The 13,253-nt window shown below is 42.4% G+C and overlaps 1 protein-coding gene across 4 annotated transcripts in view; it reads left to right on the forward strand.

The window, feature by feature from the left end:
* THSD4 (thrombospondin type 1 domain containing 4) overlaps positions 1-13,253 on the forward strand; it is a 698,655-nt gene that overhangs the window by 397,971 nt on the left and 287,431 nt on the right. The window contains exon 1 of one of the 4 annotated variants that reach the window (XM_090028686.1): positions 6,331-6,614. The exons of the other annotated variants lie outside the window; for them this stretch is intronic. Coding sequence (XP_089884812.1) covers positions 6,543-6,614 — 72 coding nt within the window. The 5' untranslated portion in view covers positions 6,331-6,542. Of the gene's footprint in view, positions 1-6,330; positions 6,615-13,253 lie in introns of those variants that run through there. 4 annotated transcript variants of the gene reach the window in all.

The raw sequence follows: 13,253 nt of genomic DNA on the forward strand, positions 1-13,253 counted from the left end.
TACTGGAACCTTATAAAAATAAAACCTGAGATTCTCTTTTATTATGCTTCCAGAATCTGGGGGGTTTAAGAAAAGCATCAATATCATATAGTGCAACACCGGGATTAGGTTCAGCCCACCTCCTACAAAGTGCTGAAGAGCCGACCTACGGTTTCTGAACTTTTTAGGGGCTTTTTTAGTTGGGCTGTGTGAAGCTTTGGGTGGTGATTCTATTCGGAGGAGATTTGGCCTGATTTGGTGGCTGAACCTCTGAACCCGAATCAAATCAGGGGACCAATTTAAAGGTCCAAATCAATTCAAAGCTCTCTGAATCTTCAGAAAAGATTTGGAGAGCTTTGATTCGGACAGTCCGCGGTGGCTGCACTCCCTGCTGGTAAGCCCTGCTGGGGCTGGGGGGAGGAGACCATGGGGGAACCCCTGCCAGCCCACCTGACCCCCTCCACTACCCCAGCCCCCGCCCACTGCCAATGACAGCCCCGCCCACCCCAGCTCCCAGTGCTTTAAAGAAAAGCCCACCAGGTGCTGCTGGGCGTGGGTTGGGGGTGATGATCCCCACTGCCCCACACTGCATATGGCACTCTGCCATGAGCCCCCCTGACACCCCCCTCATTCCCCCAGCCCCTCCACGGGTGCCTCGCCTGGGCCAGCTCCAGTCCTTTAAGAAAAAATAAACAGAGAAAAGCCCCAGGACTCACTGCTCCTGCAGCAGCTTTGGGGGGGGGGTCATGCAGAGGCTCCCACATAGTGGGGGGCAGCGGGGGTTGCCCCCCACCAGCAGGAGTGGTGAGTGTAGGATGTTTCTCAGATTTTTTTTTCTTAAAGGGCCAGAGCTGGCCTGGGCGGGGCATCTGTGGGGGTGCTGAGAGAATGAGGGAGGGCATCGGGGGGCTCATGTGGGGCAGTGGGGGGGGGCAGTGGGGATCCCCCCCTGCCTGGCAGCACTGGGTAAGCCAGGGCTTTTTTTTCCCCTAAGAACTGGGAGCTGGGGTGGGTGGGGCATCCATTGCTGGGGGCGGGGGGGGGATAGGTTTGGCAGATCTGGAGATTTAGCAGCAGCCGAATCTCTGAATTAGATTCAGACGAATCAATTTGGGACAGTGATTCGAATTACTGAATTGAATCACTGTCCCTCAAATTGGCCTGAATCTGAAGTGAATACTAGCTGCTTCACACAGGCCTATTTTTCAGCATCCTTTTCAGTGATTTTTTTTTTCCCCTTACTTTACAAACCAAGATAAAACTGTACAGTAATTTAAATTTGGGTCAGGGGAGGCTGTTCAGGTATAAGGAGAAAATTTGATATGAGCCCACAATCATTTAAGGCTCCTGGAAAATTGGAGCTATTGCCCTATTTGGCCTTTTCCCCTATTTGCCCTATGATGTGGTAGCAATTAGCTTGAAGTACTTTGGTCTAGGAAGTACACAAGACACATGTCTTGACTAAACTGAATGGCTTTTGCATAGCTTTTGTAAGTGCAATATTTGAGATATATTTTGTGCCATCTTGTTACTCACAGTGGTGTAGTCTTCAGTGATTCACAGTCCTTACCTACACAGCAAGGCATTGTTGTTCCTCTTTGTTTAGCAATGAAAGAGCATTTGGCTAGGCACAGGCATTCAGAAAGCCTGAGCCTGAAGCAATTCAATCTTTACAGGTTAGTTTAACCTGTGTAGATTGAACCAGCAAGCAAGTGAATAGACATTCACTTTTGATTCTGGAAATGCAGACACATGCCTGAAGTGACATAGGCTAGAAGCTGGGGAGAGCTAGAGCAAGCCCACCCTTCCCTTTGGCAGTGGCCAGAAGAAGGCTGGAGGGAAGCTGAATGGAGGGGGGTGGGCATGGCCAGACCCTGGAAGGCTGCTGAGTATGATGGGGAAGGGCTCAAACCCCCACCCTGGCCTGCATGGTCCCCAGTTGGGGTGTGCCTGAAGGGGGAAGCAGCCCCTGCCAGGCATTCCCCTCCACCCTCACAGCTCAAGCAGTGTGGGGCGTGGCCAGACCCTGACACCAGGCGGTAGCATGAGGTGAAGGGGGTGAGGGATGGGGGTTTAATCCCTGCTCCCTCCTCTCTCCCGCTAACATGAGACCACAGCTGGGGACTGCCTGGCAGGAGTGCAGCAGCTCCTATCAGGCATTGCGCCCCAATCACTGCTCGAGCAGTGGCGTGTGGCTCTGGGCAGCAGCCTGAGACAAAGAAGGGGAAGGAAGTAGGGTTTAATCCCCTCTGCCTCCCCTCTCCCACTGGCACAAGACCCCAGATCCCTTTCCACCCCCCTTCACCTCAGGTGTTTGGCCACACCCTCTGCTGCTTGAGTGGCGAGTGGGGGAAGTGCCTGGCAGGGGCTCCTGTGCCTCTGCCAGGCAGACTCTGGCTGGGGTCCTGCAATTGGAGAGGGGAGGAAGGGGAAACTAACCCCACCCTCCCCTTCCCATTTGCCTCAGGCTGCTGTGAAGGCCACGGCCCCCACTGCTTGAGTGGCAAATGCCTGACAAGCTGCTGTGTCCCAGCCAGGTAGACTTTGGCTGGGGTCCCATGGTAGTAGAAGAGGGGGGGAGGAAGGATTAAACCTTCCTCCCAGACTTACCCTGCCAGCCTGGGCTGGGGCATGGTGAGAGGAAGAGAAAACCCTGGCAGGGGCTCAACTGGAGAGTGGGGTGGGAGGGGTAGAAGCATGGCAACCTTCCCTACTCCTGCAGACCCAGGCTGGGATCCATGGGCAATGGAGGGGATTCAAACCCCGTTCCTTCCCCTTTGCCTGAGCCTGCTGGCCCACGCCACCACCCACTCCACTCCAACAGGGGAAAAATCTGGCAGGGGATGCTCTGCCCCCTCCAGGCAGACAAGGCTGCATCCCCAGCTGAATTTCCCACCCCCATCCCCTTGTCATATTTTTGATTAAGTATATTTTTTGTTCCAATATGATATTTTATTGAGGCTGAAATGCTTTGCAGAAGTGTTCATTCTAATGGAAAGCTCTGTGAGGTCTATTAACTTGTGATCCAAGAGTGAGGGAAAGGGATACTCAAATAGAAAACCTGATTGTTTTGATCCAAAAAGGGTGTTTCAACATGATTCCATTTCTCAAATGTTGTGAGATTTAATTTTTGTTTAAGACCAAAACAAAACAAATGTCAAAACTACCAATGTTGTTATAAAATGGACTTGTCATCCCCAGCAAGTTCCACTGACCTGCCATTCCTCCCACAACAGAGAACCTGGACTCATCCCCACATGGCTTCTGTTAACATGTCAGGTATAGACCCTGCCTCAGTTTTCATTGTGCACATATGAAGTCTGAATCAGCCTTTAGCCTATGTTTGCACTTTTTGGGATGTTGCAAACTGAACACTGGTGGCAGCACGAGGTGTGAACATAGCTCAGATGTAGGAGTGTTTTTGTTGCCAGATCTGTGCCAGATCCCCTGGATGACAGAAGTTCTGCAAGCAGAAGCCAGAAGTGGATCTAGGAGTGGTGTGGTGGTATAGCTGCACCCCCATTTTGGACTGGAGTACACTGCAGGAGACTCTGCAGACTTTTAAAAATCCCTAAAGCAGATAAAAATCTCTCCTCCCCCTCTCTCTTTCTCAACCTGGCACTCTTGCTTTTCCTGTTGTCCCAGAAGCAGAGGAAGCACCAGAGTTGCTTCTGCACACTCCAAATGGGCTGCACACAGGCTGGGGTCAACTGGGGATACAGACAGCAGCAACAGGGTAGGTGAGAGAGTAGTGGGGAAAGCAGCAGGGACAGTGGAGGGGAGGGGAGAAGGGATTTTCATCTCTTTTATGGACCTGAAAAAGTGCCTGGATTGTGGGGTAGGCAGGGGGAAATGAGGCTGGGACCAGAGGGGTGCAGCCACCCCTCCAGTCCAGGGTGCTGCTTTTATACCTTCCTTTGGGAAATCCTGGATCCGACCCTGGAAGAAAACATCTGTGTAGTGCGGGTTTTGTTATCACAGACACTGGTTGTGAATGTGGTCTTTTTGCTTATATAGTTCTACCACCAGAACTTTGTAGTGTAGACAAGAACTTAACAATTAATCAATTCCCTGTTATTAATAACTGCCCTGACTCAGCCAAGGATGTATTTGCGTAGGCTATGGTCTGTTGGCACATAGCCCCACCCCCTCTGCCAAGTCTGAATAGATGTGAGTGCCATCTAAAAGAAGGCTGTGCAGGGATGATAATGGGTATGATACTTAAAAAAAAAAAAAAAATCACTTGGGATATAAGTGATTTGATGTGATGTCACACCTCTGTTTGTTACTGGATGGAGGGGCCAATCCATTTTTAGCTATGCTGCTAGACAGCGGGTAGGTCAGTGCAGTAGCTGAAGATAAAATAACTACTGGCTTTAAATGAGCCAAATTCCCATTGATTTCAGTGGAAGTTTTGGTCAATTGAAAACACTGTAAGTTGACCTGTGCCAGTAATAGGAATGCTGGTACTCTGTACCCTTTTAGTAGAAGCAATATTTATTTAAAATTTTGCAAGCTTCCTATTACATAACTGTACTTAGTTGTTACTTGGACATGAGTCTGAAAATTAAAGAAAGGAAGCCAAATATACAAAGCTTTCCTTTTTAGGGTAGTGAGAGGAAAGGATGGTTTTGGAGTTAAATGTCAAACAAAATATAATAAATAAAAATCTGAGAAAGCATTCTCACTCCAAATGTCTGAACGTATTACAAAACATAAGCATTCAAATATGAAATTACAGGATTGCAAACCCAAAGAACTCAAAAATTGTAAACTAGACTCCAAAAATCAAGAGATTTTCATAGAAAAATAATTTTTGTTTTCTTTTTCTTTGCATTCTGGGTCTGAGGTGCCTTTAGGTCATGTTTTTTAGTTGCTTTCTGCAACTAGAGTAGTAGAAATATATTATTTATATTAAAGGTGAGATTCTTGCATAATCTTGACTTCAGGAGTCATGGTGTTAAAAAAAAAAATCCCTCAACTTCTTTGATAAAATCCTTCAAGTTGGCAACAATGAAGTTGAGAGGAATTTAAAAGTAAAATGAGAAAGGGAAGGAAAGAAAATATAGAACTAAATCAGTCCCATACATTTTTAAATGTTATGAAAATTGTTCTGTCCTGCTGTTCAGTATGATGCATTTTAGTCAGCATGCCTTTAGAGCAGTGCTTTTCATGTTTCACAAAAATACCTATATTGTTTAGCTTTGCAAAAAAGTGTCCCCTGCACAGACATGTCCAAGGAAAGGGGAGCACTCCATCCTGTACGTCTCTTGCTCTGCATTTTTATTTCAGTTTCCAAGACAGAAACATAGTGGTCTGTTTAGCAGTGTTAATACTACAACTATGTACTGTGCTTCTTATACTGTTTTTACTATTTTCTTGAAAATCGACATACCTACTAAAACAAAACAAATTACTTCCCCATGTTTCTCTTGTCTTTGAAGGTTTGTAATTGCTGATCACTTGGCTTAGGCAACTCTAGGATTTGAAGAGAGAGTGCTTCTTTTATCTGTAAATACATGAAAACAAGAGAGAGATTGCCTTTTAGAATACCAGTTAATGTTTCATTTCCTGCAAATAGCTGAGCCCCTTCTAAGGGGTAATGAGCACCCCAACTCCTCTGGGCTATAAGTGAGAACTGGAGCGTGCTGACAGAGTCTCTTACAGCAGTGGTTCTCAACCTTTTTTGTACCAGGATGCATTTGCAAACATCGATGGCCAATCTTGACCCAGTGGCCCCAGTATGTGGTGCGGGGGGGTGTGGGGCAGGGGGGCCCCAAGCAGCCCCTTGCAGGCTGGAACTGTGCCAGCCTGCAAGGGAAAAGCCACAGTTTCCCATGTTCTTCTCCTTGAAAGTTTTAAAGTTTGTTGATCCATTTTTAAAGTTTGTTTGCGACCCTTTCATATATTCTTGCGACCCACTTTTGGGTCGTGCCCCACGGGTTGGGAAATGCTGCCTCACAGGACTGTATAATGACTGTAACGTTGTACTGATGTAAGGCTGTTTGTAAACCGCAATGTTACATTCAGTTTCCTGGAATAGTGTTTAGCTGATTGATTTGCTATAAACTTCTTTAATAAAAGAGGTGCTGCAGCTTTAAGTAGCTCCTGCTGTCTAACAATCTACAGGCATCTTTTGCGAGCTGGTTTAGCCTCTGTTTCTCCAATCATGCCTGCTTAAGTCAATAAGGTATTGACAAGCCTCCTCGTGCATTAAAGCTTACCTTTTAGCTTGTTCCATGAACCAGAGCAGATGCATAACTTGGCGTTGACCATTTCTGTCCCTCCCCTTCTTTGCCTTATACTAACTACAGCCCCCCAGTCATTGCTGACTTGAGCCCCCTCCCCCCAGCAGGGAGAAGTCATTACATGAAGAGATCAGCTTACCAGTTGTCTTCAGAGCAGGGGCTGAGAGCAAAGCTCCTGGTAGTACAGGGAGTGAGAGAGTGAGTAGTGCCTAGCAGAAGTGCAGGGCTCTGATACTGAGACACAAGTGCATCTGCTAACTGTTAGGACTTGGCAGAGGGATTTCTCCTCTAGGGTAGCTCTAACTTTGGGTAATAATGTTTGTCAGCTACCTGATACTAACATTGCTCTGCTCTCAAACAACAGTGTTAGCAAGACCTGGGGGAGAGGTAAGCCAAGTATATCGTCTTGTCAAAAATTATTGTCTTGTCAGAGCTGCACTTCCTCATCTATCTATCAAGAGGGATTGTAACTGGCTTTTGTTGTGTAAGATATTTTAGAATTGCATGGTCTGCTACTGTATAAAAATAGTTGTTTAGTGTGCAAAAAGCCTTTTAGCTGGTAAGATAAGTTTGTCAACTGTTGAAAGCCAGCTTCATTTTATTTGCCACACAAAAGGTACATCATGCTTTTTGTGAGATACGCGTATAGTTTGTGGATTGTTTTCTAATGTATACAGAAATAAAATACTGTTTACAGCAGTATGTGGTGTGATGCAGTACAGTACAATGTTGCGTTTAAGTTTTTTGTAGGAAAGGTGCAGGACCAAAAAGTTTTTACTTGTGTTTTTTCTTTTGATGCTTAAGAATGACCTCTGTATTGCACGTGCACACATGCAGAGTGTGTGTGTGTGTATAAATATATATATATATTTAAAAAAAAAATCAGCATCTTCATTCAGAGTGTGGGGATTATTACAATAAAGAGGCAGACAAAACTACAGTACATGTTTTAGAATATAGGTAGCAGCAGTAAAGAGTGATTCTGGGGTATTCCCATTAATATGGGAATTTCAAGTGATGGAATGAAAGTAATTTTTAACATTTGAGGTTGCTAATCCATTTCCTAAGGCAGTTTTCCAGATTTTGGCTTATATCAGAGTATTTTTTCATCAAACCCTTATTTTATCCTGGAGGGGAAAAATTTAACTAATCATTTTCCATTTAGGAAAGAATTTAGCAGACATAATTATATAGACCTGAAAATGCATATTAGTGAATTTGCCAGCAAAATACATTCTTGAAACATTTGATAATCTTTTCTTCACATCCCTACCTGAAATGTAATGCATATTTACATATTTTAATAATAATATGGAATAAATAGATAATGCTTTAATATGCTGTTTCGTCTCTGAATATGTCAACAGTATGCAGGAAAGCTAAGTGAAAAGTAAATCTTCTGAAGGTTGGTGATTTTGCTTTAGAGCTCTGCCTTTTGTTAGTATTGTCAGAAGTTTCTAATAGCCTTGTATAAAGCCCAGGGCAATTACTTTCCCCACTTAACGAAAGTGGAAGTCAACTGAAAACACATCTGAGTCAAAAGCTGCTAGATTGAAGCTTAGTATAGCCCCTACCTTTAGAGGGTGCATTTTAAGAATGTTTTAAAAAATAGAAACATAATGGACACCATTCCAGAAACAACGTCTGCTTTAATGAAATCTTGTGTTATGAAATGCAGTCTTTGATCTAATTAAAAGAAAGTAAGGAAAAGTTTTAAACAGAGGATAAGGGCATTTAAATGGGCCAATGATCAAGTAACTGGAAGCTGATCATTGCCCTCTAGTTGTCACTCAAGTTTTTACGTCCCAGTTGATTGTTATTTAGCAAAAGAAAAATAATAGATGGACTCACCTTACCTAGACTGAGGGACTTTAAAAATGTGTGGTGGCTCATATGGAAAATATTTCTGTCACCACTGCATGCACATGTGGTCTTCAGAGATCCATATAAAGAGCAAATTGAGAGCAGCAGCAGTGTTGCTTGCCAATTATTGTTGTGAGCGAGTAGAATAAAAGCAATTCTGTGTTCTTACCTGGAAATGAATTTCTGCAGTAGGAGTGCAATGTGGAACATTTTAGCACTGCAATGCATATGCCAAATAGTTAAAACTCTACTGCTCTCTTTAGTTTCTCAGCTAACACAGCAGCCTAACTATGAAACGAGGAATAGGGCTTTATCACTGAAACCTGGGACTGTGGGCTTTTCTATATTTAATGAGCAGGCTTCTTTCTTTTAATTTATTAATGAGCCTAATTGTGAAAATTCTATACCTAAAATACACAGTGTTTCATGGAGGTGCAGTAAATCCTTTGCACATGTGTTGTCAGAGCCCACCTCTGCATAATCTTCAGCATTTTTCCTACATTAGCTATAGCATCTTGGCTACATAAATACTGTTTCTTTAGGAAATTAATCAATTAGGATTTATCCCTTGGTGGACAGGCAGTGAACTAAACAGGGGGGAAATAAGTGAGAAGCCATATCTAGAAAAAATCAGAACAGCGCTATATTTCTGGCTAAAGTGTTCTGTTTACTTCCAAGAATGTTTTTGTTTTTATTGGTTTAGAGGTATATGCAGTATATAAGGTTCTGCCCATGAAAATGCTGGCATTCTATGCTTTATGAAGTTATCAAGTGTTCTTTTCTTGCCAGTTTGTTCTCTCTTGCATTTTAATGCCTGCAGCTTGTGTATTCAAGTAACATAAAAAAATGAAAATCTAATTGTTAGTTTCCACTTTGTTAAGTCTTTAAGAATTCCTATTGCTACTTGTTGTGTTAAGTTTTGCTTTTCTTTAGTCTTTGGGGTGGGGAGTAGCTAAACATGATATCTATTAAATGTTATTGCGTGGGATTTTTTTCCCCCATCCAGAGGACAGTGTGGATGAGTAACCTTGCAATTTGCCCCATATTTATTTGCTGTGGTGAAGGACCTTTTTTGGTACTGTGTGTAGGGAAGATGCAATATTCTTCACCCATGGCTGGATGCTCAGACTGTTAACTCCTCCTGATCCAGCCTCTTTAGAGGTCAGAGTTCAGATTCCTTCTCTCCGGGGTGCCCAGGAGCAGTTGTCCCCATGAACAGACTGTCCATCTACTTCTGGTGGCTGACAAAGAAATACAGTTTATTTGGCATCAGGTAGAAAATAATGAGAAAACCACAAAACTGAAGTGAAGCTATGTTAAATGGATCTGAGTTTAACTGCAAGAAGTTTAGCTCTGATCTCTTAGGTTCAAAATAATGATAAAATGAGAGGTTTATTTTCCCCTCGATGTACTATTTTTATAAGTTCGGTGTCACAGTTTCCAATATGAGCCTTCTAAAAGTTTTACCCTGTGGCTGGAAGTCTTTACCTCTCCTCTAGAGCCAGAATGTCATGTTTCAGCAAGGTATCTTATCCTGAGATAACTTCATGTGTAACTGAGAGATTCTCTTCTCTAGTAATCTTCTTGATGGAGTTTGTTTGCCCATGTCTTAAATTAGCATGTTCTATATTACCTCATCCCTTAGTTCAGACCTCAGCACACACCTACATCACAGTTAAAGTCATTATTCTTCCACTTATAAATACACAACTTTTAAATGTTCCTCTTGCAGTTTACATGATGCATATGTGTATCAAGAATCAGAAGATTCTTATGGACCTCTACAAGGAATGAATCTCCTTCGCTGAATATTTGGAACATGCCCTCCCTTTCCATCGTGATGTTTTCTTTTGGCATATGAAGGCCAGACTGTTACCCTTACTCTCAGTATGAGATGCTCTACTCCTTGAATTAGTCTTATTGTATGCAGCAGCAATGGGTGATTTAATAAATCACCCATCCTGGCTTCCTTAGCAACTTCTTATCCAAGCTTTTGTGTCACAAAACCAAAACCAGTTTGTAAACATTTAAAATTGCTGCATTTTCTGTTTATATTTTTAAAATTTACGTTTTTATTCTGCGTGTCTGACAAAAATTTGGTACAATTTATGAAAAATTGGAAAGAAAACTAGCTTCAAATATAAAACAAACATTGACTTCATTGTGCTTGTGTGGTAAATTAACTTTTTATAAGAGTACATTAATAGTTCAATTTTCAATGGATTTAAATGGGCAGAAACAGGCTTGCAGAGTTTGACCCTGAATTTGTTTCAGCTCTGTGATAACATTATGTCCAGATAAAGATTTTTTTTTTTTTAAACCTTCATTCTCTGCAGTAAGTGAATTTGTTAAAGAAGCAGAATTTTTATTCACATATTTTGCTATGGGAGTTAGCATGAAGCACAGGAAATGTAACCACATCCTTAAATTATACTTTCATCAGCTATCTGTTCATCCTAAATATAACAAGTTTTAGTTACTGGCTAAGTGTGAAATTATCTCCTCTTTAAATTTAGGAATGGAAGGATGAAAACAGCGAGATGAACCTGCTGAAATGAGTTGAATTGATATAACTATATCCCTGGCTTCTGAATGATCAGAAAATCCACTGTGTGAACTGTACCTGTTTCAGACTGTTGGTTTTGCTGAGCAGCATAAGGCTTGTGATAAGAAATTCTTTATAACTTCATAGGTTGCAAAATCAGAAGGAAATCTGTAGACATGCAAATAACGTTCCTAGCATTAGTTTCAATGGGAGTTTTGTTATCTCGGCCATTATTCCTGGAAAACATGGCTGCAAAGAGACTTTGCGTTTATCCCAGGATAAGCCATGTTAACCTGAGACTAAGTGCAATCATACAGACATCTATGATTGTTGTCCCCAGGGTAAATACTAACGAAGTTTCCCAGATAGGAGGTAGTAACAGTTTATCCTGGGGTACTGCAACACACATGGGTGATGTGTGTATATGCCAGTCCCAGGATATTTTTGTTCCAAGACAAAAACACAACTTATCCAGGGACAATGCAATGTCTATTCCTAGCCGATAGTTGGCGAAGACCTGGTCCAGTGCTTATAGGTAAAGCCACTTCCATGTGACCCTAAGAATCAGGGCAGAAGTGCCAGCATTTTTCAGTGTTTCTCCAGATGTGAACAGAGGCATTTGGAGAAGTTGAAAGGAAAAATAAGCTTGCCCATACCCTGTAAACTCCCACTACTGACTCATTTGCTGAGACCATCACTCTTGAAGATACGGGTATTTATTTTGTTAGTGGCCAACATATTTAGCCAGCCAGATAGCTTGCTACACTTATTAAGTCACTGGCAGTGCTCAAAAGTTTCAGTTCAGCTGTTTGTCCAAACCATGGAAATTTTTCATTTAGTCAAGGGCAGTGATTCCCAAACACAGTGACATGGCACCCAGGGGTGCCAGCAGAATCTTTGCAAGGTGCCTTGAAGTGTGAAGAGATAAGATAAAAGCAGGCTCACACAGGTCCATGGGTGGTCATACCTCATTCCTGCTACCCAGCTTCTTTGCAAGGAGGTAAGCTGTGTAATATATGAATTAGTTTTTGAAATTGGGTGCAATTCATAAAAGTTATGGAGGGGTTCCCCAAGTCCAGTGAGGGGTGCCTCAAGGTCAGAAAAGCTAAGAACCACTGATTTAGGTAGAACTTTAGCATGTGTATTCCCTTGTCTGGCCAGAAGCAGGAAGTACAAAGATGCATTAAGAGACGTATCTTTAAAGACTGCTCATATTTTCCCCACAATAAAAAACTCTTTGTTTTAAATTAAGGCCAAAGATGTGTGACGATTCCTACTAATCTATACAGTCTTCTGTTCTGAAGCCACCTTCACTTCTACCCTAAGACAGACCTGAAATCTACAATGCCAAATTGTAGCTGAGATTTTGAATCCTTTGCTGGGCAGGGCGGTGAGAACAAATCTCTTAATGTTCTTTTAAAAAAATACTATCTTCAGGGTTTGTATAGCCTGTGTAGCATTCTTCTTTGGCTGACAGTTCTTTTTCTGAGGTCAGCCAAAGAGTACTGCTGATGCCAGTATTGTGACTCACTTTCCATAAGGTAGAATACAAATGGTGCATTCCCTCACTGATCTGAGAAGTGGACCATTTGTGCATGAAAAGAACCCCATAAACAACTTCAGACTGTGGCCTTTTGAAAACTTTTTTCTGATTGACATAATATCAATCAAGAAAGAATGCATCTCTGCTCCAGGAACTTTGAGTAACCTCCGTAACAAACTCCACGGAGTCTTCTCAAGTCTCACTAGAAAAGGCGGATGTGTTTGTCAGGTGCTGCGTCCTTGTGAAAGAACAGTGTTAAGTGCTTAATCGACATGGAAGCAAAAATAGGCTGATATAATTTTAGACTTTGTGTGCTGGTAGCATGTCACTAAGTAACTGAATCCACACCTTGTTTATTCAGCTATGTGGTACATTTGTAGTCTTTATTACTATGCTATGTGAACTTCTTACAATCATCAATGTAATTGTTATGCCTCTATAAGATAAGGAAGTCCTGTTATCAAAATATTACAGAGTACTGAGGCAGAGGGACATCCAGTCCAGATACTTAAAAGTATTTAGGCACCTGATTGCCATTGAAATCATTATTGAGTTATCCACTGAAATAGATGCCTCAATAGGAGATGAGCACCTTATTATCTTTGATGATCTGGGCCAAAGGGACTCTCCCAAAATTATTGAGGAAGTCTGTTGGTGGAATAGGGAATAAAATCTAAATTCCAGATACATTATACTAACTTAGACCATCCTGCCACCTAGTCTTTTGCCTTAACTCAGGGTAAAAGTATGTGTTACACTTAGACCATATTAAATCTTTGGAATTGTAGGCAGTGTTAACGTTGGAATGTGCAGTGAGGAGTTAACACGTTAAGGGTTAATACCTTTACTTGCCTGGGCTCTATCTCTGCTTTTGATGGTGGGGGCTGGAGGGGACTGGGAGCCATGCATCCCGGGATTCTGGAGGATTGCAGATTGCTCATTTTATCTTTGTGGAAGAGACTGAAGTTACCTTAACATGAGCTAGGTAGTATGGCCCAGAGTAAACCCTTGCCTGAAGTGGTGTAGCTTTGAGACACTCAGAGAGCTCTTAGCACTAGTAAATGAGCTTTTACCT

This window comes from Crocodylus siamensis, chromosome 15 (genome assembly GCF_052110815.1).
Source record: "Crocodylus siamensis isolate JL-2025a chromosome 15, ASM5211081v1, whole genome shotgun sequence".
NCBI classification, from domain to species: domain Eukaryota; kingdom Metazoa; phylum Chordata; order Crocodylia; family Crocodylidae; genus Crocodylus; species Crocodylus siamensis.